Genomic DNA, 26,931 nt, shown 5'->3' with positions numbered 1-26,931 from the left:
TTACAGAAAAAATAATTTAATCTCTCGTATATTTCACATATTTAAATACAAGTAAAAACAGACTGCCTCGACACCGACCGCAAAATAGTGCGGGGGCTGAATAAAAAAATGGAATGGGGGCTATGGACGCTAATTTTGATTTGTTCCCATACAACCTACGACGACCTCACTGGCAGGAAGGTGGTGAGCCCCGCTTAGTCCGACCATTGCCGCGTTTCCACAGTGGGCTCAGATGCCGGCCACGCTGCCCCCCTTCCGGTAGTCCATGTTGGCAGTAACTGTTCCGTTTGACAACCTTTGGATTCCCTGGAAGGCGGTGTCGTGCGTCTCTCGCACAATGGTGTGACCAAGGGCTTCCAGTTTGTCCAGGATTGCCTAGGGGAAAACATTGGAAGAAGACATTTCTCAAGACATTTTCTTTGTCAGACAGTTGTAAAGGGAGAGCTTTTGTTTAGAGGTTCTCTTCTTTGGCATATACTGCCGCCGGTATATAAGTCGTGACCGGTTTACGAAATTTCAGCTGGTGCATTGCATACGACGGTGTCATTTTTATGTAGTTTGTTTCTATAAGTATAGACCACAACTGCAAATTTGCCAAATTAATTTCTCGTTCGATTTGTCGACGAGAATATTTAAATTTTCTTTCGCTTGCACATATATTGCAATAATGGTACATATATGCAGGCTTTTCAATGCAGTCTTGCTACACCGACCGTAAATATATAGTGTGTCCCAAGTCACCAGGCTCAATCTAAAATGGACCGTAAAAATAGACACCTGCACATAGCAATCTAAACTTTTCGCCAAAGGTGTATTTCACACGTCGATTTTTTCTTGTAAAAATTAAAAGCGTAGCTCTCTGTAAAAAATAGGGCCAAGAAACCTGCCAGAGCCAACGGCAGGCGGCGACGCAGACAACCAAGTCGACTAGCAAGGCGGGTTTGGCGCTTGTATTGATAGATGGTGCTACCTCCTTAAAGGGCAACTCCGCTCAATTCCGAAGATTTCGGGATAATGAGTGATTTCGAATTAAAAAGCCCTAGCAAAAGACACTACGTCTTTTGCTTCGCGAAAAATGGGATATATATTTTTAAATCTAATTTTAAACACGAGCGGAAATCGAAACCGAAACTTCGGCTCCGTCCGGCAACATTGGCCTCGGGCCGCCAAGTACATGGCCATCACGTGGTACGAGAGGTCACGTGATCCTCGGCCCAAAGACGGGCGGGATGGGGGCGGGCGGGCGTGCGGCAGGCGCGAGTGTCGTCTGCTCCGCACTCTTCGCCACGTTTTGGTGTCTACGGCGTTCGACGACGTCTGCACATTTGCGGCATAAGTCTGGGACTCTGCGCATGTGGCGTCCATAGTGTGGACGAAACTCCGAGAGGCAATAATCACAAACGGTGAGACGACGACGGTGGTTGTGACGCGGAAGACGGCGGTAACGGCAGGACCACGGCGGGCGGTTGGTCTGCTCCCCAAGAAGCGCGCTGCGCAGGCGCGTACGTCAATCATGTGGACACCGCCTGAGCGCCGAGAGGCAACGTTGCTGACGTCACGCGCTACGCTCGATCGGAGAAGTAAAAACAAGCAAAAGGGGGCCATGTAGATGGCGTTTAGCTCAATGTTGGCTCCGCCCATGCCGTAGCCTTGACTGCGCTGTTGGTTGCGCCTGAATTCGCCCGCTCGAGTCAGCCGATTTCGGCAACTTGGTGTGTTGCAAAGTTTGCCGGACCGTTTAAGAAACATTTAGAAAGAACTGCGTCGTAATATTTGACGTGTGGTCTTCTTAGGCGATACTGAAGAGGACTGCATTGTTTTTCCAAAACCAAAAGTGAAGCGGAGTTGCCCTTTAATGAGACTACTCATGACCACCATAGTTTATTCAAATGAACCTAATATTTTGGTAATGTACCTTTGGTTAAAAAATAAATGTGCATATTAAAAGTAAAACTTAAAGGAAAAAAATGTGTTCGCACAACGACGGAAGTTTTGCTGCCAATAGATATCGTCTGCGTGTCGTCTGCTTTCTTGTGCTGGTCGCCTGCATCTTTGGACACTGCTCCAGACGTGATCTATCAATTGTGCGCCAAACGCACCCGGCAACTCGACTTAGTCATCTGCGTCGCTGCCTGCCATTGAGCCTGGCAAGTTTCTTGGCCCTATTTTTTTGCAAAAAAGAGCTACGCTTTGTAATTTTACAAGTAAAAGAACCGACCTGAGAAATACACCTTTGACGAAAATTTCAATTGCTACGTGCAGGTGTCAATTTTTATGGTCCATTCTAGATCGAGTCTGGAGACCTGGGACAACCTATATATGTATAGTACTAGGTGCAACTTACAGTCGCCGACAGATTTTTCAAACGCGGACTTGTTTGATATCTCGGACCTAAAGTAGGAACCGTGACCTCCCCAATAGAAATAGTGCATATTCACGACCAATGTTTTGAGACAGCTTGAAGTTTGAAGTTCAATTTTTCATAAAAGATTGTCACGAGCGATCGGCAAGAAACATCACCGAGAAGCTGCCATTTTAGATTCTACGTTGGCTGCACATGAATTGGCTTGGTTTGGCAGCGCTACCCGATTACCACTAGGTGATGCTATTCTAAGGCTTTTTTTTTTGTCTAGCTGCACGTCCATATCTTCATCATCGTTACCCTTTTGCTTTGTTCATTTGCCATTAGTCGTGGACTTGCGCCTCTCATTTCGTCGTACCATATTTTCGGACTACACTGGCTTAGACGTCATGGCGCCATCTGTTCGTCTGCTGCCGCGAAGTGTCACTAAGAAGCGCGGAAAGTGCTCGACACAAATGCTAGAAAAGAAGGAAGCGATTCTCCAGCTAATATAAAGTGGTCGAACGCAAGCGGAGGTGTAACCAGAAGCAAGACACTTGACGGCTTTTTTAAGCCCACTTAGATGTAATAAAGTCAAGTATTTTATAATCCGCCTATTTTTGGACTGCTCCATTAGTCGGATGTCTTTTCGGTCCCTGCAAAGTTCGGAAAATCGGTTGGTGACTTATACACAGTTTTGTTTTTCTGAAAACTGGCATTTATAGGGGGTGTGCGGCTTGTACAAAGGTGTCACCTGTAGACCTTTCCAAGAATCACCTTCTGGGCACTGCCATCTCTGTCTACTCGACTATGGAACGCTTTCTGAGCATGTGCAGTGGCTCTTTTCTGCAAAATACGAGACACTGCAAATGCCTCTGCAGCCCAGTGACTATGCAGTTTTTGCCCGAGTGACATGCACGGGAAAGGTCTAAAGATTTGAAAATACGGTACTCTAATCAGCCTTTTAAATATGAGATATTCTTCCGAGCGGTGACATATATATAGGCGAGAAGTTTTTAAAGCGATAGCTTTACGAAAGACACTTTGCAAAGCTTTCGAGCTTGTGGGCTGTCGTTGCTACGGAAAAATCCTTCTCTTCCCTCTTGGCACGAGGATAGAAAAGTCGAGTCTTCTTGTTAGCCGTGCCGCTTGAAGAAAGCGGAAGGCAGCCGTGGCGTCCCGCCAAGAATGACGCAACAAAGGGGAAAATCTTCCCGTCGTCTGCTCAAAAGAGTAGTTTTCAAACATTTTCGCATTATGCAAAATCCCACTTTGGCAGTATTCATTTGCTATGCATAATGTTGGATGGTCTTAGAAACTTCCACTGCGCTTACCCACATCCTTCAAAGATCACTACAAGAATTAACCATGCCGCACCTCTGTCCTCAGGTACGCGGCAGCAACATTACACCCACATCGCACAACCATGCTACACTTATCGCTTTTGTTTCTCCACACATTATGAGTGAAAATATTTCAAAGGGGCAGGGGGTGGGGGCTGCGGTGACCAAGATGCCTACGACTTGGGGCATGTGTATATTATAGCAAAGGCTGGAATTTGGGGGTGCTTCAACTGTTGAAATCCAGCCGAGACATAGTACAGACAGCTAGCAATGCCCGAGTGAATACTGTCATATTTTTCACTAAAAAGGAATTCAATAACATGAACGAGCAGAAATAGAAAAAAAAAAAAAATCTAAAAAAGAAATGCAAAAGTACCGCTTACAATTCCACATTCTGCACATAACTCCATTACCATGTAAACTAACATATTAATAGTGCTGCAGGAATACAAATTATTATGAGCTGACAGTGGTACCTGAGGAAATCCCTTTTCGTAAAGGACTTGGTTGGGATAAAGCTGGTGGTGAATCCGTTGGCTGTCAATGGCTTCCTTGATGGACTGCATAAGATACAGGGTCCGGAACAAAATCTGGAATAAAGAAAAAACTATAGAAGTGCAAAAATATGGTACAAAAGCTTCAACCCCAGATGTCTCGTGCTTTTCACGTGAAAAGCCTTACGCAAAGTGAGGAAAGCCAACCATGTGAGCTCGATCCCATACAGGCATTTTTACCCTTTTTTACCTAGAGAGTACTTCGCTTACTGTCCTCTGGAACATGAAAAATAGTTTTCTTTGAAACTTGTTAATTGCTTAATCGTTCCATGAGCCAGTTCTGAAATAAACTTTGTCTGTACATATTTATGTGATTGGAGGACTTCAATTTTTAGTTATAAAGTTAGACAGGATGGTGATCATAAAATGTTTTATAGTTCAAATCTGAAATGTTCCAGCCCCAATGAGTTGCATCAAAAACAGAATTGTTGAAACTTGACAAAAGTAGTAAATATAAAGAAGGAACACACCAATCAATGGACAATATAAATTGCAGAAAACCATGTCAGACAGGCAGGGGGTCAGACAGGCAGGGGCCATGATCCTTCGAGCGCATTGGCGGGTAAATAAACGCACGAGATGCGCGAAAAAGATTTCCTTCGCCGCTTGCTTACTAGCAGGCATACTTGCACGCCATATAACTTAGTGTTGAAGACAAAGCTGGAGTCCACAAAATCTATCACATCGATTAGAGTCATTACTGTGGGAGACAGAGGAATAAGAAAGATGCTCTACCGTCAACGTAGACATTTGAAGGCAATGTCTTGCGAGATCATGAGGAATTGAGCGTGAAGCAGCAATTACACAAACAAAAAGGTCTATCCGGCGCAACCGAAACCGAAACAATTTTGCATACAAATAGCATTAAAGGTGAGCTCTAACATGAATTTAGACGCTTAGACTATATATCAATGTCTTGCGAGATCATGAAAAATTGATGCTAGAGGAACAGTCGTATTTTAAAAATATATTTATGCGGCGAAACCGAAAACAATCTGGAACCTGACAGATCGCGGCCACAATTGCATGCGAACGGCTTAATTGTATTTCACACGGCGGCAGGACATCGTTTGTCTGCAGTCCAAAAGTTGTTTCAACCAACCGCACAACAAAAGCCCCTTACATCCACAAAGATCTAGTCTGACAGAGAAACAAGAATAAACGAATAAAAAAGCAAAAGTTACAGTACAGCAGTCGGGAGGCACCCCAATGCAGCTCTTTATCTGATGTTACGTCAGAGCTACCGCGGTTGCCAATGTTGCCAACAAAAATGCTGTTTTTTTGAGGATGCGTTTTGGGAAGAGTTTAAAATACAATTTCTCGCGTGGAGGAGGATGAAAAATTTGGATATTGAGTGGAGGGCATTCCTAAACACAGTTAAAACAAGATTTATTTGTTTTCTTGAAAACGAAAATTAACCGCACCACTTTAAGCATAACATAAAATTAAAACACCCTGTATTTTTGGACAAAATTTGATGAAATGAAAGAATTATTTTTGTTGCTGACTGCTTCCTCCCGATTGGTTTCAATTTTCAACATGCTAACTGGCTGTGGAATAGATGCAACTGGTAAGTATGAGCAAAACACTTCTTTTTAAAACATTTGGAGTAAAAAATTTTGAAAAACAGGCCATGATGAACAAACCAAATATTTATATCCAGACCTGCTAAAATTGAACGAATGTCTGAACTATACTTTGTCTCATCCTACGATGGACTAAAGGCCAAAGCCACTGGCCGCCAGGACCAATCACGTTATACGCTAAAGGCTGAACTATAACATGCCTACCTTTCATTAGGGGTGGACAAATAATGCACCGAACCCAAGAAACGCTGTATCATTTCTATAGCTTCAACACTGCAAACAGCCTGTACATCGCGGCTTTATTGCAATGTAAAATTGTTGAGTCACTCACTCCTATTCGATTTGAACCACTTTCTGCCCATCCCCATCGGTGATCCGAGACGCGGACACTGGTAAATGCATCAAAGCGCAATACCACGCAATTTGTAAGTGGCTCGTGATTGGATCTGGCAGTCTGTAGCTTTTTGCTTTAGTCCATCCTAGGGTGAAACGAAGTATAGCAACTCCTGTGCATTTGTATACAGTGAAATTATCAATTCATAGCACAGAGAAAAGGTGGTGACTAACAGACACCACAACTCTGTTGTGTTTTTTGTTTATTTTCCTCAAAGGATTAAATCATGCCAAAAAACATGCAAGTTATGGAAAAGATATTGATTTCTGGAATTGTATATATGCCAATCAGTTGTCTGGTACTTTTAAAAATCTTTGGTTAAAATTTTTTAACTCCTCAGATTTAAACAAAGTCCGAACTTCCAAAATGTGGGTGACCTCGTATGGCTTGTAATAGATGCACAGCTTTTCAGACTGGAGGTATGGTGCGCTCCAAACTTAACGCCGCCACGAGATGGTCCGGTTTCTTCACTTTTTGAGCTATTCTTGGATCTAGCGGTCAAACTAGTTGGTGAAGACTCGCGTCCTCAATGAAAACCTAACCAGGGGAAGGTATTCCAGCAGCTGCAGCGACCAATTTATGTTTGGGTAGCATGCAATAGATCAGAGGTTCTCAAACGAGGGTCCACGAACGAACCCTTTGGGGTCTACAAGGGAATGTTAGGGGGTCCGCAAGGCCCAGCCTCCTCAGCCAAGCCTAGCAATAAAAGTTGGCTTTTCTTTTCAAATTGACAAGAAACATTCAAATTTTCGGGTGAGTTTTCTCGTGTGCATCTCAATGAGAGAAGTCTACTTCTCACTAGTCTAGTTATATTCATTAATTAAATCATTATCATAATAAACCAATATCTTTCCCTTCCTCCCACCCCGAACGAGGTCTTCCACCATCCCCGCCGATCCACAAGGGGTCCGCGAAACATCAATGACTGAGAACCACTGCAATAGATCAATAATTGCGTAACCGAGTGGCGGCATTAAGTTTGAGGGGCACTGTACCGTATTTACTCGAATCTAACGCGCACCTTTTTTCCGGAGAAATAGGTTTAAAAGTCACATGCGCACTACAATTGAGCGAGACCCAAAACTGCGCTACCATATTGCCATCGACATTTCAAAATTGCCGCTCTATTGCGCGCTGAGAAGCTGAGAGGCTTAGAGCGTAGCCAGCTCGTGTGCTTCTTGCGTTCGTATCAGCGTGGAAGTTCCCACTGCAAAGACACGCCGTGTTCACCATGATGCTGAATTCAAAAGAAAAGTAATATTGTGCGCGGAGAGTGATGGATATCACGTGCGATTAGTGTTCCAGAAACTTGCATCGCTACAGGGGGGCTATGTTGTGCTTTTTGCACTCCCAGGAGACTAGGGAGAAGGAAGTGACGTCAACAACGCACCAAATGCAGATTGGATGTTGATTTTCTTTCCTTCTGTCAACATCCAATCTGCGTTTGCTCTAGTCGTTGACGTCACTTCCTTCTTCCAAGTCTCCTGGGAGTGCAAAAAGCGCAACATAGCACCCCAGGACTTCCCCGGATGGGCGAAAGGTGCGTGGTGCACGATCCCGTCTGCCATGGTTATCAAGGCTTTCAAGAAGTGTGGAATTTCTAATGCTATGGACGGCATCAAAGATGAAATGATTTGGGCCGTTGACAGCGATGAGGAGTCATCCGACAATGATTACGAGTGATGCATACCATGGGCGCTGCACCAGACCGTCGTCGTGATGACGACCTTGCCGGCGAGAGACAACGCCGTTCATTTCATCGCAAGATTGAAGCATTTGGAATAAACCTTCATTGTTCCAAGTGAGAAAAAGTTTAATTTCTGTATCCAAGCTACAAAATCTGGTGAGCGTAAGAATCGAGGTCATCGCATGTTTGTTTTTTTCGGATCTCGAAAAATGGCAGCGCGTTACAATCGAGGGCGCGTTAAATTAGAGTAAATACAATACATTGCTTTACTGACAATGCTTTATTTTCTTCCCTATACTTCCCTTTATTTCCCTACTACGTGGGGTGTGCAGAAAATGCTGCAAGCAGCAGCACATGGGCATGGCAGCTCCTACTCTTTGGATACTTGAAAGCAATAAGTGCGTTGTAATTCCAGGAGACTACATTCTCAGCCTTTTACCACAAACTTGTAAAAATGTAAAGGAGGCTGCAGAAGTTTAGACAAACCCCCAGGTTTTCAAACTGGGTTTCAAGGAACACACGAGTTTCCCAGGATACCGTCATGCATTCCTGAGTTCCCAAATTTCCTCGACTGTCCCAGTGTCTTTAATTATCATAAGCAATATTTTATCAGAGCTGGGCAACCCCTTGATGCATAACTACGAGCCAAACATCCCCTAGTTTATGTGCATTATTGTTTACAGGGTCTTTACGCTTCTGCACTGCTTTATTGCATCAATGTCGAAACCAGGAGGGGTTCCTCAGCTATCAGCCAAGGCAGATAGGGTTTACGGGAGACCAAAAAATATTTCAAAACCCCGAGGCGGCCCCTGCGGGTACCTCAACCAGCCGATAAAATAACCGCGAGAGAAATTATACGACCCCGTGGCCGGCCACGTGGGTAAAAAAATGAAGGGTACCTAGCGTTCCAGCCGAATGGTCATCGCAATTATGTCCTTGCTTCGATTAGCAAGATCTGATTCCATGCACAAGGAAAAAGAGGCAAAGAGACTTGAAATGAGAGTGAAATGAACTACATTTCTCCATTCTAGGAAAGGCAAGTCAAGTTATTTCTGGGGAAGGCAGGGTTAAACAAGAACTAAAAAAAGAAACGACAGGCAAAACCTATGAATTTGACTGGAACCTTAGGCACCATTTTTCCACGGAGCCAATTGCATAAACCATTGGGAGAGGTAACCACACCGATCAGCAAACGGGACCTGGAGCTGGCATTCTCTGCCTCTACCCCAGACTCTTAAGTGCACGAGAGGAGCTGGAAAAGTTTGGATTCCCTGTCGAGGCTATCCAACCTCCAGAATCCCCTTTGCAGCCACGTAACCTGCTGGAAGACACACACCCCCTGACCGACAAACCGGCCTCGAACTCACCAATGCGCTGCCGCTCGTTATCCTGGAGCCCCCTGCTCCGCCGAACACGGTGTGCACGTTGCCCTTGGCATCTGTGATGATGGTGGGGCACATAGAAGACAGCGGCCGCTTGTGAGGCGCTATCAGGTTGGCGGGAGACCACTGGAGGCCAAACGAGTTGCTAGAGTTCTCCACCGAGAAGTCGTCCATGCCATTGTTCATGATGATGCCCGTCGAGGGAGATCGCAGCATGGCCCCGAAGCTGGGAAAAAGAAGAAGGCACACCGGGTGTGAGGCGCGGCTCTTTTGTGATGGATTTGCAATGTATGCAAAGCTGCAGCCAACAGAGCGAGTGGGGATTGTTTCGGAGGGAACTGTCAAAACCAGCGGCAAAAAAGAAAATTAAAAGCGAATGTTATTCGAGCCCATTTTTAATATAGTACTCGTTCAATTTACGATACGAATGTTTTGAAAAAAAATTAATTGAGAAATTACCATCAATCCAGGAACTCAAAATGCCACATTTTGTTTGGTAAGGTACGGTTCTTAGTAGAGGCTTTTAAGCTGTGGCTAGGTATTTTATAAATATAAAAAAAACTAACAAATTACACTTTCAATGACAATTAGACTTTCAATCACATTAGACAAACAAAGAGCCACAGTTTCCAATACTTTAAAGAAACATGTGCAAATACTCTCAAGCAGGTGGCTGAAGGACTTTTAAATGTGCCTCAGCATACTGTTGATGACTGGTACCACGACTTAAAAGTGAATGACCACAAGGGTGTCTTGTACGAATAGTAGATTTTGAGTTCGAAGTGAATTCGAAGCGAATACTGGTTTTGGTCGAATATTTTCGATCTGAATATCGAATAGTTTTTTCACGACTTTCGCTACCATTGCATACTGCTGAGACGAAAATCCAGCTAAACTTGTGAAGGTTGTTCCGCTTGTTCATTTATAAGCAAAGTTTATCTATATTTTTTAACTGTGTCTTCGTAAGGTCTGATGTCTTGGGATGGCAAGTAAACGACAGATTTGACATAAAATGAACCCTATAGAGATGCCCAACCATATGCAATTGAGTGAATTTACAAATCTTGCTATATAAAATATTCCTTGTTTAATCTCAAGTTAAAAAAAGAAATAACTGTGCATATTGAATGCAGGTTGTAAGGGTATCTCTGCCTAACATAGTATACTCTTGCATATCAGTCAGTTTAATTTTGGAACTTTTTACTACAATCGAGATATACACATTCGCAAAGTTTCCATTTACTGTAAAACCCTCAATTTTCGCGAGCCCTCAATTTTCGCGAATTTCACGAATTGAAGAATTCGCGAAATTTAGTGGTCGCGATTATGTCATCTGTGACCGATTCGCGAAAAATAGGGGCCGCGAAAATAAAGGGGTTTACAGTATTCTCAAATACAGCTGGCACGCGTGCACCATCCCGCTTTGAATGTGTGCTTTTCTTCCAAGCACGCAATTGGCAGATGTGTCTAAACATTAACAAATGCATGCTGCACCTCTGCTTCACACATTCTTCCCCCAGCCCTTAAACTCATTAACACTCAAAGACAGTTCCATCCAAATTGCTACACAGTACAGTATATTTGTACTCATTTAACCACTAATATGTCCTGGCATGTTCATGTCGACAATGCAATATCATCAGCAAACCGCTAACTTGGCTATATTCGTAGCAATTTCAAGTCTGCCCCTTCTAACCTCAAACGTCTCCTTTATGTCACGCTTCTTTGCCCAGAACTAGATTATGCTTCAGCTATCTGGCACTCGTACAGTCAAACCAGTTTATAACGAACAGCAGGAAACGCTACGATCTGTTCGATATAGCAAAAACCATTTAAAACGAACATCCACGATACGTTCGTTGTAAGGTGAGAGCTTCTCTTTCTTTCTCATCTCTTTGCTCCCACCTTGTAACAACACGCTAGAAAGCTTTTTTTTTTTTTTTTTTTTTGCATGCGTGCAGAGTTTGTTTTTTTAGCTTATCTTCCCTTCTGATTTGCTTCTCTTCATGGGCAACGGTTTTGGGATGAAACTTATTTTTTCTGTGCATGCATGCAGAGTGTATTTTTTAGCTTTCTCCCCTTTCTGAATCGCTTCTCTTCGCTCAATTTTGTTTGCAGCTTGATCTTTTGCAATTTTCTTTCTTTCCTATTTTTCTTTTTTTTTTTGGGGGGGGGGGGATGGGGAAAGGCTAGAAGACAATTGTTTGCGCGTTTTTGGAAGCCTTCCCGAGGGGAAATAGTTTGATATAGCCAATATGTTGCTCGTTATAATAACTATTTCTTACATGCATTTTTATTTAAATTTTTCGTGAGTCCGATATCGACGATAATTCGCTGTATGTGGGTTTGTTCTAAATGGTTATCAGTCTTTTCTAACTAACGCAATTAAATCTGTTCCAAATCGTGCTGCTTGATTCATTCTTTCTAATTACTCGCTTTTCTAGTGTCACTGCAATGAAATCTCAATTAACTCTTCCTGATCTTTCCCTTTATCGCAGAATTTCCAGTCTTTGCCTCGATAAAATTTACTGTTTAAAACCATTACGACGGCCTCTCCTTTGCCAGCCCAGCTATATCTCTGCAAGACTTGATCATTCATGCAAAATTGTCTGCCCCAAGAACATCTCAACAGCCCATCAACATTACCTCCCACCAGAAGTTATTCTGGACTGGAATGGCCTTCCCGATGACATCATCACCATTACTGATAACACTAAATTTAGAATTGTAGTTACCAACCACTCCCCTCTAATGCCCCTCGGGGCCCTGAGGGCAATTTTTAATAAATATATAAGCCAGTACTCACTAGCCATTCACTGTGCTGGTAGCAGAGACCGCATCACCGTTGGGTGCTAGAACAGACACTTGGGCAGTTCCCTTGTTGTCTACTGTCAAGGACACTGGTTCATAAAACTCGGGCTCGTGCGTCATCACATCAGAGATCTTCGCTCGCAAGGAGTCAGCATAATCTTTCGTCAACATCTGAGAGGCAATCTGAAAAGAGGGAAAATTAAAGATTTGGTTCCTTAGTGCAGGTTATACCAGAAAGGACATCTATTCCTATCAAGCCAAACATCAGTGTAGCAGCTAACATCAGTAAATTTCTCGAAAGTTCTGCTTCACTAGATTGAAAATGCACAAGGCACTAATAGCTGTTAGTATATAACAGCAGTAATTTGAATGAAATAGCTGGCAGTTTTCTCTCAGTGCCCCTTTAACAATAGGCAGAGGCAGACACGTTAGTCCAGAATTACATTCACATGCAGTTCACATAAGTGGATGTCGAAGCCCGTGTGGCATCATCTGTGTGCAGTTCACACAGTCCACATGAAGTTTATGTACACATTAAGGGGATATCGAATGTGTGTGGCAAAGCAAGTCTGCAGCAAAAGTCCTAGAATCTGCTAATGCAGTGAGGTGCCCATCCATGCCCCTTGTGTTCACTTCCTTCGAAGAATGATTTGGTCTAAAACGGAAACTGAGCAAATTTTCTTAAGCATTTTGTTCAATGGGAAATTCCACATGCTTTTGCCTGGCAAAACAGAGTTGTAATGTTCAAACTATGCAAACAATGGTTATTTACCAGACAGTCTGAATGAATAATAATACCATTATTAGTGTCAAAAACGAAATAGAATTCATTGAGCTAGCTAATTTCCAATTCAAACCATTCAGTTCAGAAGTTCAGAAATTTTAGAGTTTTAGTTAACAAACCAATGGGCACCTGGCATGCCTCAGCAAAAGACTGAGGAAATCACCAAGGGATCAAGATGCACAACAGAAATTTTGTCTACATGGCACTTTCTCCACAACAGGCTTCTGCCAATTTGCAGGCAACTCAACCAAGGTCCGAACACGCCAAGCGGGTATCCGTAAGCCACCGCTTTGTCTCCAAGCCACTGTGGCGGCATTGTTGGATAAGCAAGAAAACTTGTATCATAATTTAATGGAGAACCAACCATATGTGCAAATGAATAGAGCCCTTCCATGGGCATCAGCAGAGCTGTTATTTTTATTTTAATCTTTACTTTTTGGCTGTGGAGAGCCGCGTCTAGTCTAGGATGACCTCGAGGACGACTTCTAGGACCGCCTCAAGGACGACTTCTAGGAGGATTTCAAGGACAACCTCGAGGACGACGCCTAGAAAACGACGTCTAGGATCACCTCAAGGACAACTTTTAGGACGACCTAAAGGACGACCTCTGGATGACTTGTAGGACGGCCTCAAGGTCGACTTTTACGACGACCCCAAGGTCGACTTCTACGCCGACCTTTAGGACGACCTCTAGGACGACCTCTAGGACGACTTCTAGGACGACTCCTAGGACGACTCCTACGACGACTCCTACGACGACTCCTACGACGACTCCTACGACGACTCCTACGACGACTCCTACGACGACTCCTACGACGACTCCTACGACGACTCCTACGACGACTCCTAGGACGACTCCTAGGACGCCGCCTAGAGGACAACCTCTTGGACAACCACAAGGACGACTTCTAGTACAACCTCAAGGAATACTTCCAGGACGATGCCTAGAGATGATAACAAGGGATCAGGACCTCACTATCTATTAGTGCCAAGGAAGGCTGACTTACGCTTGTTGCCCCTTTTTGTTTTTATTTATTCATACTTGCCACGACCAATGGGCAGATCCTAGCTGCAACGCTTGATGAAGGCACCATGTATTGACACTTTTGCCAAGCTACTATGCTCAGAATCTTCTCCTTACAGAAATATTTTGCCTTTTGTACTTTCTTTTCCTTGAGCATCACCATCACTGACTACAATCAATATATCTTCCTGAAATCATCCTTGGCTGTGCTAAGGTTCTGTAATTCCGCATTGTAAATTTTCATGGCATCTGGGAGCTCCCTTACATTGTACCTTTCTGCCAGGTTTTTTTCCCTAGGTCAGTGCAAAATTTCAATGACTAAAATAAGAGAATATTTTACTGAGTTCATTTTTTATGGCGATAACTGAATCCAAGCATTTTGAGCATTCTAAAAATATATTAAATTAGAACATTCCTTAGACCTTTTCTATAGTAAAAATGTGACCGAACACTGCATCATGCCCCTTTCCCAAGACATGTCGTGGAAAAAGGGGTGCCTAGTGATAACTGGTAGCATTTATAATGGAGAAAAAAGCCACGCATGGTTGTGCTTATGCGTTTCCTAGGATGCTTAGGGGTTGCATAGATTGAGCATGCGGCACTAAATGAGAACCTGTAACCACTTTAGCGCCTCTTTAGTCTGCTTTCAAACTTCCAAACCCACCTCTGTGACGTTCACAAACTCCTCGTCTCCAAGGTAGGTCCGCTTGGCATACGCAAACTTCAAAGCTTCCACAAAGCGGTGGTACATGAGAGCCGCCTCGTCGATCCCCTGGCTGTTGTTAAGAGCGCTGTAGCCGTAGCCGTCCATGATTCCGAGGATCAGGGAAAGCACGGGCCCGCTGCCGGGTGGTGGCACACTGTACAGCACGTGGTCTCCCAACAAGGTTGACCTGGAGGCTGGCTTTTCATGGACCTTGTAGGAATGGAGGTCATCTTCAGTCATGATGCCACCTGCGACACAAAAGAAAGGAGGGCATCATGGCCAAAGTCGCTACGGGCACAGTGATCACAGGCATCATGGACAGTTATCAAGGGCATGATGGGCACAGTCACCACAGGCAGTTACTTCAGGCACATCAGAGGCACAACACAGGCCCAAACACACAAACTAACTTCAACATTCAACAGCAAAACTGGATAGTAACAGTTCACAATTTGGTTTTTGATGTGTCCCCAAGCCAAAAAGTTTGCAAATGATCTCGAAAAATGTCAAGACTGTCGTCGCTAGAAATCAAAACATTGTTACAACACCTGGTGAAGTGTGAGAGTCAAGGAAAAAAAAAAGAACCCATGGCAAACGGTTGAACTTCTGAAGGATGCGAGGTTACAAAAGTGCTTGTACAAAAAGTGTGTATGGCAGCATTTAAGAGGGAAAAGAGCTCTCAAATAGACCGAGCCTCGTATTCCTGCTATTATCCGATGGCAATAACTGAAGTAGTAAATACTGATAAGAAAATGAATCAAAATTTAATAACCAATCGTTCGAATGATCTAAACCCATAATATTGAAACTAACAGTGCCCATTTAAATTATCCCAATAACATGGTGTTTCTCAAAATGTGAGCCAAATTGTTCCAGTGAAAAGTATGCATTGCACAAAAAAAACAAAAGGTTAAAGGGATTGTCCGGTAAAATTTTAACTAACAATTATAAATTACCGTATACTGCTGCGTAAAAGTCCACTTTTTTTTTAAAATGTATTTAAAATTAGTGGGGTCAACCTATACGCAGGTTTGCGCAAATTTTGAGCCGAAGGAGCGATATTAGGGACGTTTCACCTGCTCTTAGGGACATTTCCCTTTTTTCCGCACATGAAGGGATTGTTTCAAATTTGCATCATTCGCATTGCAGCTGACTCACTGAATCGTCGGACGCACACATGCTGGAGCCCCGTTGCGATTTGGTACTCAGCTATCGTGACTTCCTCGGCAAACACCAACAATGCCTCCAAAATTACGGATCAGTAAAGCGCGTCCTTCAAGCAAAAGGTTATCCCGTATGTCAAAGAAAAGAATAATGCCACAGCTGAACGCAGCTTCGGCATTTCGAAGTAGTGCGTACGAGGATGAAAGCAACAGCGTGACAAGATATTTGCATGCTCTGGTACCCGTCAATCCTTCCGCGGTCCGAAGTAAGGACAGTTTCCTGCCTCAGTGTGTCATACGAGGCCATCAAAGGCAAGGCACACACCGTCGCCAATGAAATGGATATCGACCAAAGCGACTTCAAGGTATCGAAGAAGTGGGTGGCGAATTTCGTGAAGTGCCACCCACTTCTTCGATACCTTGACCATGACTTGAGCATAAGAAGGGGAACCACCGTTTTTCAGCGGCAGCCCGATGCGTACGAGGAGAAGCTGCATAGCTATTATCGTTAAGTCGCCAACTTGAGGACAAAGGAGTTCATGCTCGGACAGATCAGCAACGCCAACCAAACGCTGGTCTGGTTCGACACGCCCAGCAGGAGAACGGTCACAGAGAACGGGTTTGTCAGGTTCGTCTGCTGATGACAGGCAATGAGCATAACCACTTCACTGCCATGTTATGTTGAAGAAGGCGGAAGGGAACACAGGGTTTCGACCTCGTCATCATTCCGGGCGGTATGACATTAATTCTCCAGCCCCTTGACGTGGTGCTCAACAAGCGGTTCAAGGACCGCGTGGGTGTCTTCTATAATGAGTGGATGAGTTCGGATGACAACCCCAAGACAGCGACAGGGCGTGTGAAGCGCGCATCTTTGAGCACTGGGGCCTAGTGGGTCAATGACGCTTGATATGGACTCCCAACGGACATGGTTTGTGAGACCTTTTCAAAGTGTACTTGACGCCGCTTCCCCCAACTGGCCTGTGACCCACAATATGCTGACAGCAGCGACTGCATCGTTGTGTCAAGCGACGACGACCACGACGAGGGCAAATACGACAAGGCCCTAGACCTTTCTGTGCTAAGTTCAAATAAATGCTCATTTTCAAAAATTTACCTTTCCGTCAAAAAAAGTTTTCTTTTTATTTGTGAGGGTTGGGAATCGGGGGGGGGGGGGTCGACTTATATGCAGCAATATACGGTATATTGCCATTGCTTTTAGCAACATCATCCGCACAATATCCAAAATTTAATCCTCCGCCACACAAGTAATTCAATTTTAAACAGAGCCCAGCTGCTCAGATTGCACCTGCAAAACACAGGGTTTCCGTTGCCAACAGCAGAAGCTCTGACGTAACATCAGGCAAAGAAAGCCACCTCAGCTCTTGACTGCTGTCTCAGTAAAATACTTTGTTCTAAGAAAGACCAGATTGACAGTATCGAGGGAAGCCTAATTCTTCGCCAATGATCTTTGTACGCACCATCCACCATGTTGATCAAACCCGGGAATAAGTCAACACCCGGGACTCTCATGTCACCATGCTCGACGCGACGTCGCTTCACGACCAGCCATGCATACTTGCGAAATTTGGCGTGAAGTTTCATAGTGATGTTCATAATTGATTTCACGAATATTGCGGCATCTTTTAATGAAATAAATATCTCATATGACTATAATTAGGCCCTCTCTACGTGACCAGTGCAAAAACTTCTTCCGAATATCACCAGACAATCCCTTTAATATCCTATTGGCCTCTGCTAAAGGGTCCATTTGGAAAAATTAATGACATGCAGTATTGATTATAATGCAATTGAATGCAAAGGTGCAAGCGAGCTGGACAAGAATGATGAAAAGACAGTGCCTTTTCAAGGCTTGCTTTGTAAGGGGTTTAGAGGGGTGGGGCACCATAGGAGGGCAAAAGATGCCGAGAATCTGGTGCACCGCCCACCACCAAGCCCAACAAGGGGTTTGGTAATGCACCATAACAAAAAGATCTTTGCTGGAGACATTACTCTAACAGTGCTGCTGGGAAACTATACCCAAGTGTGGGTCAAGACAGTGGCCCATCGCCACACAAGGTTAGCCCTTGCCGCCAAAGAAAGTGAAAGTAGAAAGAAGAGGAGAAGGAGAGAAAATACAAAGAGGCGATGTGAAAAAAAGGCCCGAGTGAATCGTCCTGGCCGGGTCTTACTACGACTCCTGTCTATGAGAACCAGAGGCCGAAGTGGTGTGTTGCCTCACCCAGGGGCTACCGAATGGTCTAATCATGGCCGGGCTCGGCTCAACCGCCAGGATGACCTTTTTTTCAGACACGGGAAAGCCAAGCACAGCCAGACGTGGACAGGCGAACCCACATGGCTCGGAGTCAGTGGCGAGATCACTCACTGAACACCTACTAACGCAGGTGTCCCCCGCGGGGGCCTCCTTCGTGATATGCGGCATATGTGTGTTGCATGCCTCGGCCATAAGGGGGCAGTACTTCCGGCAAAAAATGCCCTCCGATAGGAAACCGAAACCTGGGAATGCGTCCAAATTTAGCGTTTTTTCGGAACGCCACAAAATGCTGTATGTGCCTTATATGTACCTAAAACGAGTTCATTCAGTAGTTTTCGATTGTCCTCATTAAGTTTCTAATTGAAAACACCTTTATCAATTCATTAATTAAAAAGTTAATTATTCGAAAGGTTATTATACTGAACATCATGTTGAGGGAATTGTTGCTTCTTGGCGTTCCGAGATATCGATCAGTCTCAACAAATCTCAACACTTTTATTTTAAACTACACACACCACACACGTTCCAAACAGACGAGCCACTTTCTCGTTCTCCGATCCATATCGTTCCAGCTTTCGTTCTGTCCGTCTCCACTTTCCCAGCTGTTGATCTTCGCGGCTGCATCCGGCCGCTGCGGGTACGAAGTTTACATCTCGCCCCCCCGCGCGCGATCGTAAATCGTCTCTGCCTAGGCAAGCTTGCTCCTGGCGCATATCCTCTCTGCAGAAATAAGCCGATGCCGTCCTCGCGAAAGTTCCAACACATCATTCACTTCCCCAAGCGGGCTGAACAATTTGGCTCATGTGTAGAGAAACACCTCGTAGAAGTCGTTTTTACTCGATAGAAAGGGGCAAAGAATACCTGCGCTGTTGCTCTAATTAATCAAATTCTAAGTAAAATGCCAAAATAAAAAACCCAGTACAAACTTTTTTTTTCTTAAGGTTATTTACAGCAAAACTGCATTCCATGCGGTCCTTTTAGAATTCTGACATCCACTGCAGCACAGGACCTTTGGTGACTATTGAGTAAAGGCCCTATCTCACGTGACATGTTCAATCCATGAAACCCAACTCGCAAAGGGTTTAATTTACCCATATTGGCCAGGTCCTGAACAAACTTCTTGCCAGTGGCCCCATTGTAGAACTCGTCCGCTCCGTTTTGGGCGATCTGCTCGAGTGTGAGGGCCAGGACTGGGCGCTTCATGATCTCCCCTTGCTTGAACAGGTCTTGAGTGTCGTTGTTGAAGAACACCTCTCTGCAATAGGCCAAGCCATAAATGCCAAGAGAAACTCAATCATGCACCATCAGCCCAAGCTTACAACTACTACATTCGTGTCTCCTTAATACGGACATCTCCGTTATCCCCAAAAATCGCCCATAATGCAAGTTGTCCATAACGAAGAGATAAGAATGTGTGCATTTACCTAATATGCACCTAAAGCTTTTGCTGGTACCCATATTACCAGTGTCCATACAAGGGAGACGTGACTGTATCTGAAACTCGTCCAAGTTTAAGATTTCCCGTTCAATTTGAAGCTCATAAACTGTTCTCTTCTGTAGTGAGAAAGACTGCTGGGAGGGCAGAATCAGTCTCATAATCAGAGTTAATATAATACCTTTTTTTTTCTGCGTTTTCTTCTTTTTTTTTTAAATATAGCAAGTTTGAGAATTTTGAGGTTAATGAAGAAATAAAGCCAACAGCCTGTCGAAAATCGACTGTTGGAGGGAACAACACAACTTGAGAAACAAGCACATTAGTCATTCAAGGGTTGCACTATTTTCACAGCCTCTATTTTTCGCGAATTGGTCACAGAGGACATAATTGCGGCCACTAGATTTTGCGATATCCAGACACCTGCATTGAAACTCTCAAGGATCGAAATTTTCGGGTGCCCTTAAACTTTGCAAATTTCTTAATTGCCAAATTCGCGAAAATTAAGGGCTCACGAACATTAAGGGTTTTCCAGTACACAGCTTTACACGAAACAGTAGAAAATTATTTTCTACCAAGCTATGTATACACCCATAGCATACTTCTTGTGTACACACCTCTATTCTTCAGCATCTGCAAGATCTCTCGCAGCTAGCTCGCATATTTGCCTTTTAGCATGACAGAGTGTCTCAACCCCTCACGATGAGAAAACACTGGCGCCATCAATTGGGTGGCTCAGAAACTGTGTGGCTAGACTGGAGGGTTTTCAGTATTTTGAAAATCAAATCTATGCACTACCTATGCACTACCTATATCTAGGGTTCTGAATTTCTGGGGTCCATTTTTCTTCGAATTAGGGAGCGTTTTTTGAGGGTTTATTTTTCTCTGCAGGTTTGGTGTATTTCGGTACCAATTATTGGCATCAGACAATAAATTGGGGGATTGGTGGGGCTTACATTGGGAAAAAAATGGGACACGTGCATGGGATTCCCCAACCTGCACGGAACGTAAGCACAACTCAAACACACCAAACGTGTCCCCATGCCTATGGGAAAAAAGGGACAGGATAAAACGCGCGCTTCCAAACCAAGAAGCGGCCTCACAGATGGTTTGTTCGGGCCATGTTCTAGGTCAACAAAAAATAAAGCTGTCGACCATTTTCTTCCCGTGAAGCTCAAGTTTTTTTTTTATCCAAGGATCGGCATTTACCGAAAACGCTGAAACCTACTTTTAACATTGTTAGAAGTAGTATTCAGAGCCGACGGTGAAAAAAGGCTGCATAAAAAAATGAAAAAATATAAGCAAATTCTGGTGTCCCAAAGCTACCAGATGATTGCCTTGTCGTAGGTGATCACAAGCGGTTGCAACCCGGTCGATCACAACGCATATGTGTAAACCAGTCTTTGTATGTACAATTATCTCTAGCGGCGGCAGTGCTCACTTGAGCGAGGGCTCGTTGAGGAGCTGCGACCTCTTTCCCTGGATCTTGTCTTCCAGGTGCTTGCCGACGGGGAACCCGTTCTTGCAGAGGTCGATGGTGGGTTGCACAAGGTCGGACCAGGGAAGCTTGCCGTGCTTCTGGTGGGCAGCCCAGTACGCCTTTAACTCCCCGGGAATGGCCACAGAAAGAGGACCTGCATGCGAATAGAAAACAAAAGCAAAGAAAACGGATAGTCTCTCGAGCCTCGAGTTTTTAAGGCAGGGGTTCTCCAAATGTTCGACCTCGGGGAACGCACATCTCTCCAGCGCCGTTTCAGAAATGCCCCTCTTCCGATTGAGTATGCAAGAAAACATGCTGCGAAATATTGAGCAAGTACCCAACCAAAAGTGATGAGATAATTCCAAAACATTGGGTTGGGCGCTTTTTAGGTTTGAGGGCAGAGAAACAAAAGTGGCACCGAGTACATGCTAAGGGAGGCATTTGTTTCATCTTACGAAAAGGTATACGGGCAGTATAAGGGCCTGGTGGACACCATAATTTCTAAAGCAGCAGTCCTGCTCCCATAAAGCCTGCTCTGTGCATCTACTTTCCCTGCTTTGCACCGAAGCACGTGCATAAAGCTTCGCTGGAGAAGCAGCCGACGTGGAGAAGCACCTCGATTAGCCTGATGGGCTCAGATGTTTGCTGGGGTTGTCGCCTGTTATGTCATTTGCTTACATTTCAAATGCTTTGAAAGTAGAAGGCGCTGTTTATTACAACACGGGTGCTGGCTCGGTATTTTAGGCTACTTTAAAATTAGTTATATTGTTAAAAGATGAGTGTCCGACAGGAATAAAGAGATACACGTTCACATGATGAATCCGGATGATTTCGTAAAACCAGGCCGTGCGCGCGGAGCCTGGTGCACTATGGTCAGGCACTCCACCGACCCAGCGTCATCTCGTTTGTCACATTTCCCCCTCCTTTAGAAAGGACGACCTGGCCGATGAATGAAGGAAACACAGGTGTAAACTGAAAAGCGCACAGACACAGACAGAAGACAAGGACAAAGACATTTATAGACGAAAGACTGTCGCCAGCCGTGAAGAATGAGAATGTGTTTTCGTGTCTTTTGACCTGCAGCCCCTTCCGTAACCTGGCCAACTTCTGAGTCAGCCACGGACCAATAGCGTCACGATCCGGGCTGGGGAATGCATGTGATCATTCTTGATAGAAACGGGGGCTGGGGACAGGGCAGAGGACCATCAGTTCGCATGCCCCTCGATCTCCTCAAGTGTTCATCTTGTTCAAGGCACTTAATTCTTCACCTCCTTCATTAAAACCCTCATAGCCTATGTTCCTTGAAGATTTGTCTCATCGTCACTTAGGCATCTGAGGCAGTTCAGTGAGGAGGGTGTTGTGCAGCAGGACTATGAGCTGGAAGTCGATTGACTGCGGCGGAGGACTGCTGAAACCAACGTCCAGGGCGATGAAAATGAACAGAAAATGACGATACCCGCACCTCCACCAAATATTAGAGATGGGCAGCCGGCAGAAAAAAAGAGATACACATTTACAGGGTAAAGCCGAGTGATTTGATGGAAGCCAGGCCGTATGTGCGTAGCCTGGCACTTCACAATATGATACCTATGTCTCCCCTAGTGGATGCTTCTAAAGCACTGAAATGTAGAGTCATTTTGCTACCAGAGCAGTACCACAAGACGGAAGCACTGCATGGTTGCAGAAGCAGCCAGGCATAAACAACAAACATAGTGGCCATTCAGTCACTTATCATAATAAATTCACAGCACTTGGACACTGCAAGTTCAGTGTTAACTGCACAGTAACATATATATTAAATAAAAAAAAGAAATAAAGCATAAAAATATTTTATCTTAAAGGGCAACTCCGCTCAATTCCGAAGATTTCGGAATAACGAGTGACTTCAAACTAAAAAGCCCTAGTAAAAGACACTACGTCGTTTGCTTCGCGAAAAATGGGATATATATATTTTTAATCTAATCTTAAACACGAGCAGAAATCGAAACTTCGGCTCCATCCGGCAACACGGGCCTCGGGCCGCCAAGTACATGGCCATCACGTGGTACGAGATGTCACGTGATCCTCGGCCCAACGACGGGCGGGACTGGGGCGGGCGTGTGGCAGCAAAGCCTGCATGGCAGGTGCGCGTGTTGCCTGCACCGCACTTTTCACCACTTTTTGGTGTCTACGGCATTCGACGACGTCTGCACAACTACGGCATAAGTCTGTGCACGTGGTGTTCGTAGTGTGGACGAAACTCCGAGAGACAATAATCGCAAATGGTGAGACGACGACGGTGGTTGACCCGGGACACGTCTGTAACGGTGGGACCACGGCAGGCGGCCGGACAGCTCACAAGAAGCGCCCTGCGCAGGTGCGTTACGCCAATCAAGTGGACACCGCTGAGCGCCGAGAGACAACGTTGCTGACGTCATGTGCTACGCTCGCCCGGAGTAAAAATAAAAGTAAGTAAAAACAAGCAAAAGGGGGCCATGATGATGACGTTCACCTCAATGTTGGCTCCGCCCATTCCGTAGCCTTGACTGCGCTGTTAGTTGCGCCTGAATTCGCCCGCTCGAGTCAGCCGATTTCGGCAACTTGGCGAGTTGCAAAGTTTGCCGGACCGTTTAAGGAACATTTATACAGAACTGAGTCGTAATATTTGACGTGTGGTCTTTTTAGGCGATACTGAAGGGGACTGCATTGTTTTTTCAAAACCAAAAATGAAGCGGAGTTGCCCTTTAAGGAACTTCTAAAGCCAAGTGACTGAGTTACAAGGCATGCAATAAGGATTTTCATTTGACATTGAAATCTGGTATTTGATGCAAGTTAGAATTTGAAAAAAAACTTAGTCATCACCAGTGGCAGATTCCAGACGGGGGTCCAAATGTCCTGCCCCCCCCCCCCCCCCCCCCCTCCTCACCCTTGAATTCCGCATGTGTAAAATTCTAGGTGAGGGGGAAAAGTCCCGAAGGGGGGGGGGGGGGGGGGGGGGGCGGCAGCAGAGGGTTTGTTTTCAAAACATCTGATACACTGACCCCTATTTCTGAACACCACTAAAATTACTATGTTACACTTTTTTCTTAAGTGGTGAAATTAGGATCACAGAAAATACTAGTAAAGAAATGAAGTTGCCAGCATTGCCTGCAATAAAGGAGCTGGATAGAAGCAACAATAAACTGTGTGCACATACACGTGAATACAGATGGAAAAATAACTTGCGATACATCCACCGAGCTTGACATCAGAGGAACTGATCACTTACCCGATTGAAGTAACGTGCTGTTTCCAACAAACATCTCGGGCGTTGCTGCTCCAGGTGATGCTTCTCGGCCATCAAACACTTCCGCAACACCTGTTGCGCTACAAGACAAAAAGAAAAACAAAACAAAATTAGTCATAACATAAGTAGTGGTTCGATCTAGTCATTTTACTGCTGTCCTAGCTTATTAATGTAAAATGTCTCAATGCTTATTTTCTAAACTAGAATTGCCTTATCTGAAGCATGTGCAAGAACTCAAAATCTGCAGATAATGCAGTCAGGATGCCTAACATCAACAGCATGGTAGTCTTGAGTAAACATGCCAATACAATTCAGAGAGTATACATTTACCAGGCTTCTCAAATTAACACATTTTAAAGGTCACTCCAAGTTCAAGGAAAATGCCCCTTATATTTTGCTCTATGAGTCGGTGGATAGCACAAAAAAACATTTGTGCAGAGAATGTTTTAGGAGTTGACCACATTACGTATAGACTAGAGAATTCACACAAAGTACTCTGCCAGATGTACTTTAAACCAACATGTGGAGCACAAGCTACAGGAATGAAGCATGAATACAAAACAATTTTCAAAGGAAAAAAAAAGAGCTTTGCCCTTTGGCTTACATGTTAGTTACTAATGGTATTAGCCTGCAAATGGGAAGGCCCTTTAGCTGGCGGAATTCCCTCAGATGGGACAAAGTAGGGGCACGGTGCGAGACAATTCACCCAAATGCTGTTTGTCACATACAATTTACCTCAAGGATAAAAATCAATTATTTGATCGATGGAACAAAAAGAAAAAAAAAAATGGGATGTGAAAGTCAAATGCTTGCCACTAACATGCAGCATGAAATGAAAGTAGGTGTCAATCCTGTATCTGAACCAGCTGCGCAAGTCACCAAACAAACACACACTAAAACAAAGTAGAAAACAGAGCACCACTAAACTTACTTGGTGTATACTGTAATAAAGATTCCACCACCCAATCCCATGCTCTGAGGATTGACAGCACCATCGCAAAACAGCAAGGCAACTGCAGCATCAACGGCAGAGCCCCCTTTCCCTAAAATATTTCTGGAAATAAAAAAAAAAAACATGCCACAGATATAACATAATTTGAAAGACAAACAATTATAGCCAAGCATGAAGAAAAGTATGTAGGGCCAATATGTCAGACCGAATCCATTGCCTCAAATTTCAGGCAACTGTGTTGTCTTTCTTAAACAGATTGCAGATCCCAGCAGAAAAATATGACTGCCTGATAAAAACATTTTATTAATTCATAGGATATGTGTTCCCTCAGGAATCTGAGGATTGTACATTCAATGAAATTAAAAATTTCAACAGAATAAAACAAACACTCAGTAGTATAAGCGAGAAATGACGACATGACTACTATGATGATAGGCTGAAGCAACACGATAACTGCCATCCTGGTTAAGTGCCACAAGAAGGGTACAGTAAGAGCTAAGAGATTAGAACACGTGATCGATGGCCAAAACAGTAAATGTCACGCACGGTGCCGCACTTTCGCAAAAACATGAAGCGTGGTTCCGACTTTTCAATCTTGGGTGTGTTTCAGCAGACAATTGTTGTTTGTGGAGGCTGTTTTTTTTACCATAGTCTGTTGCAGGTTAAGAAAATCAAGACAGGCTCCTCTTGTAAAGCCCTCCATTATTGCTGCTCCAACAAAAAAAAAAGCTGAACATTCTGACCATTGGACATGAGCAGTCAAACAAGAAAAGCCAGTGCACCCTTAGCAGAAGGTGTTCAGTGAAAAATTTCAAGAGAAAGCATCAGCAGTGTCCACTAACCTTCCTATGTCAGCACAGGGCTCTGCGTCTGCGACGACGGCGGCAGAACTAAACGACTTGAGCTCGGATGGAGAGACGAAGAAACTGACGTCGAAGTAGCGCGCTCGCTTCTCGTTGATGACTGGGAGGCCGAGGGCGAGAGTGGTTGCGATGACAACAATGGCCAGGATAAGCACCACGGATACAATGATACAATCCCTCTTGGTGAAGTTTGTGCTGCAAAAACAAAGAACAAGAGACATACAATTACATCTGTGTTTGGATATATGCACCTGATGAGATACAGAAACCTATGCTCCACACCGTCTGCCATTAGCATGTACCAGATAGATGAGAGCTCCATCTCGCAATATGCTAGGCCTGTGCCCAAAGAAATTGTGTGGCCTGTTGCCAAAGGGAAAAATAAAACAATTTCAAAGTAAACTTCAAGGTATGGTTGCACTGTCAGCAAAACAGACACAGAAACACTATTTGCAGCCAAGTTGAAACTGCCTTGCCTACTCTACTGAAAAAGCCAGTATAATTTTCGCTATCTAGATTATGAAACTGGAAATCTATTTGGATTCTATCTGAATTCCAGGTTTTCAGAAATAATTCCTTTATCTGCAATCTGGATGTCCAGTTTTCAAAAACAATTCAAGTTAGATTTCCAGTTCCATAATCCAGATAGTGAAAAGTTACTGGGTTTTTCAGTAGGGTACCCATGACAGCTTCAACTTCATAAGAGAAGAACCACTGCAAAAGCCGATTTCACAACAGTGGCCGACACTCAATCTGCTAGACCAACATTTTCAGTTTAGACGTGTTTTCTCTCTAAGCAATATGGATGCCAATATCTGCCTTGACCGGATTATAGGAACACTAGTTAAATTCACTGCATACCGTAAAATGAGGTTACTTTGAGACTGCATGG

At 44.3% G+C, this 26,931-nt stretch overlaps 1 protein-coding gene across 1 annotated transcript; it reads right to left on the bottom strand.

The window, feature by feature from the left end:
- On the bottom strand, positions 1–26,234 carry LOC120840479 (scoloptoxin SSD14; the record flags this gene model as incomplete). Its single annotated transcript, XM_040211057.2, is given in 10 exon segments — positions 1–375; positions 4,161–4,274; positions 9,273–9,513; positions 12,094–12,281; positions 14,571–14,860; positions 19,139–19,302; positions 20,921–21,113; positions 24,207–24,304; positions 25,156–25,278; positions 26,019–26,234. Coding segments are annotated over 10 exon segments (1,774 nt in total), but the record flags the coding sequence as incomplete, so codon positions are not given.
- Positions 26,235–26,931: the final 697 nt, after the last annotated feature.

Source organism: Ixodes scapularis, unplaced genomic scaffold, assembly GCF_016920785.2.
Source record: "Ixodes scapularis isolate PalLabHiFi unplaced genomic scaffold, ASM1692078v2 ptg000627l_1___fragment_1__unscaffolded, whole genome shotgun sequence".
NCBI lineage: Eukaryota > Metazoa > Arthropoda > Arachnida > Ixodida > Ixodidae > Ixodes > Ixodes scapularis.
The sequence above is the reverse complement of the archived record's forward strand: the minus strand, read 5'-3'. Positions and strand labels throughout refer to the sequence as shown.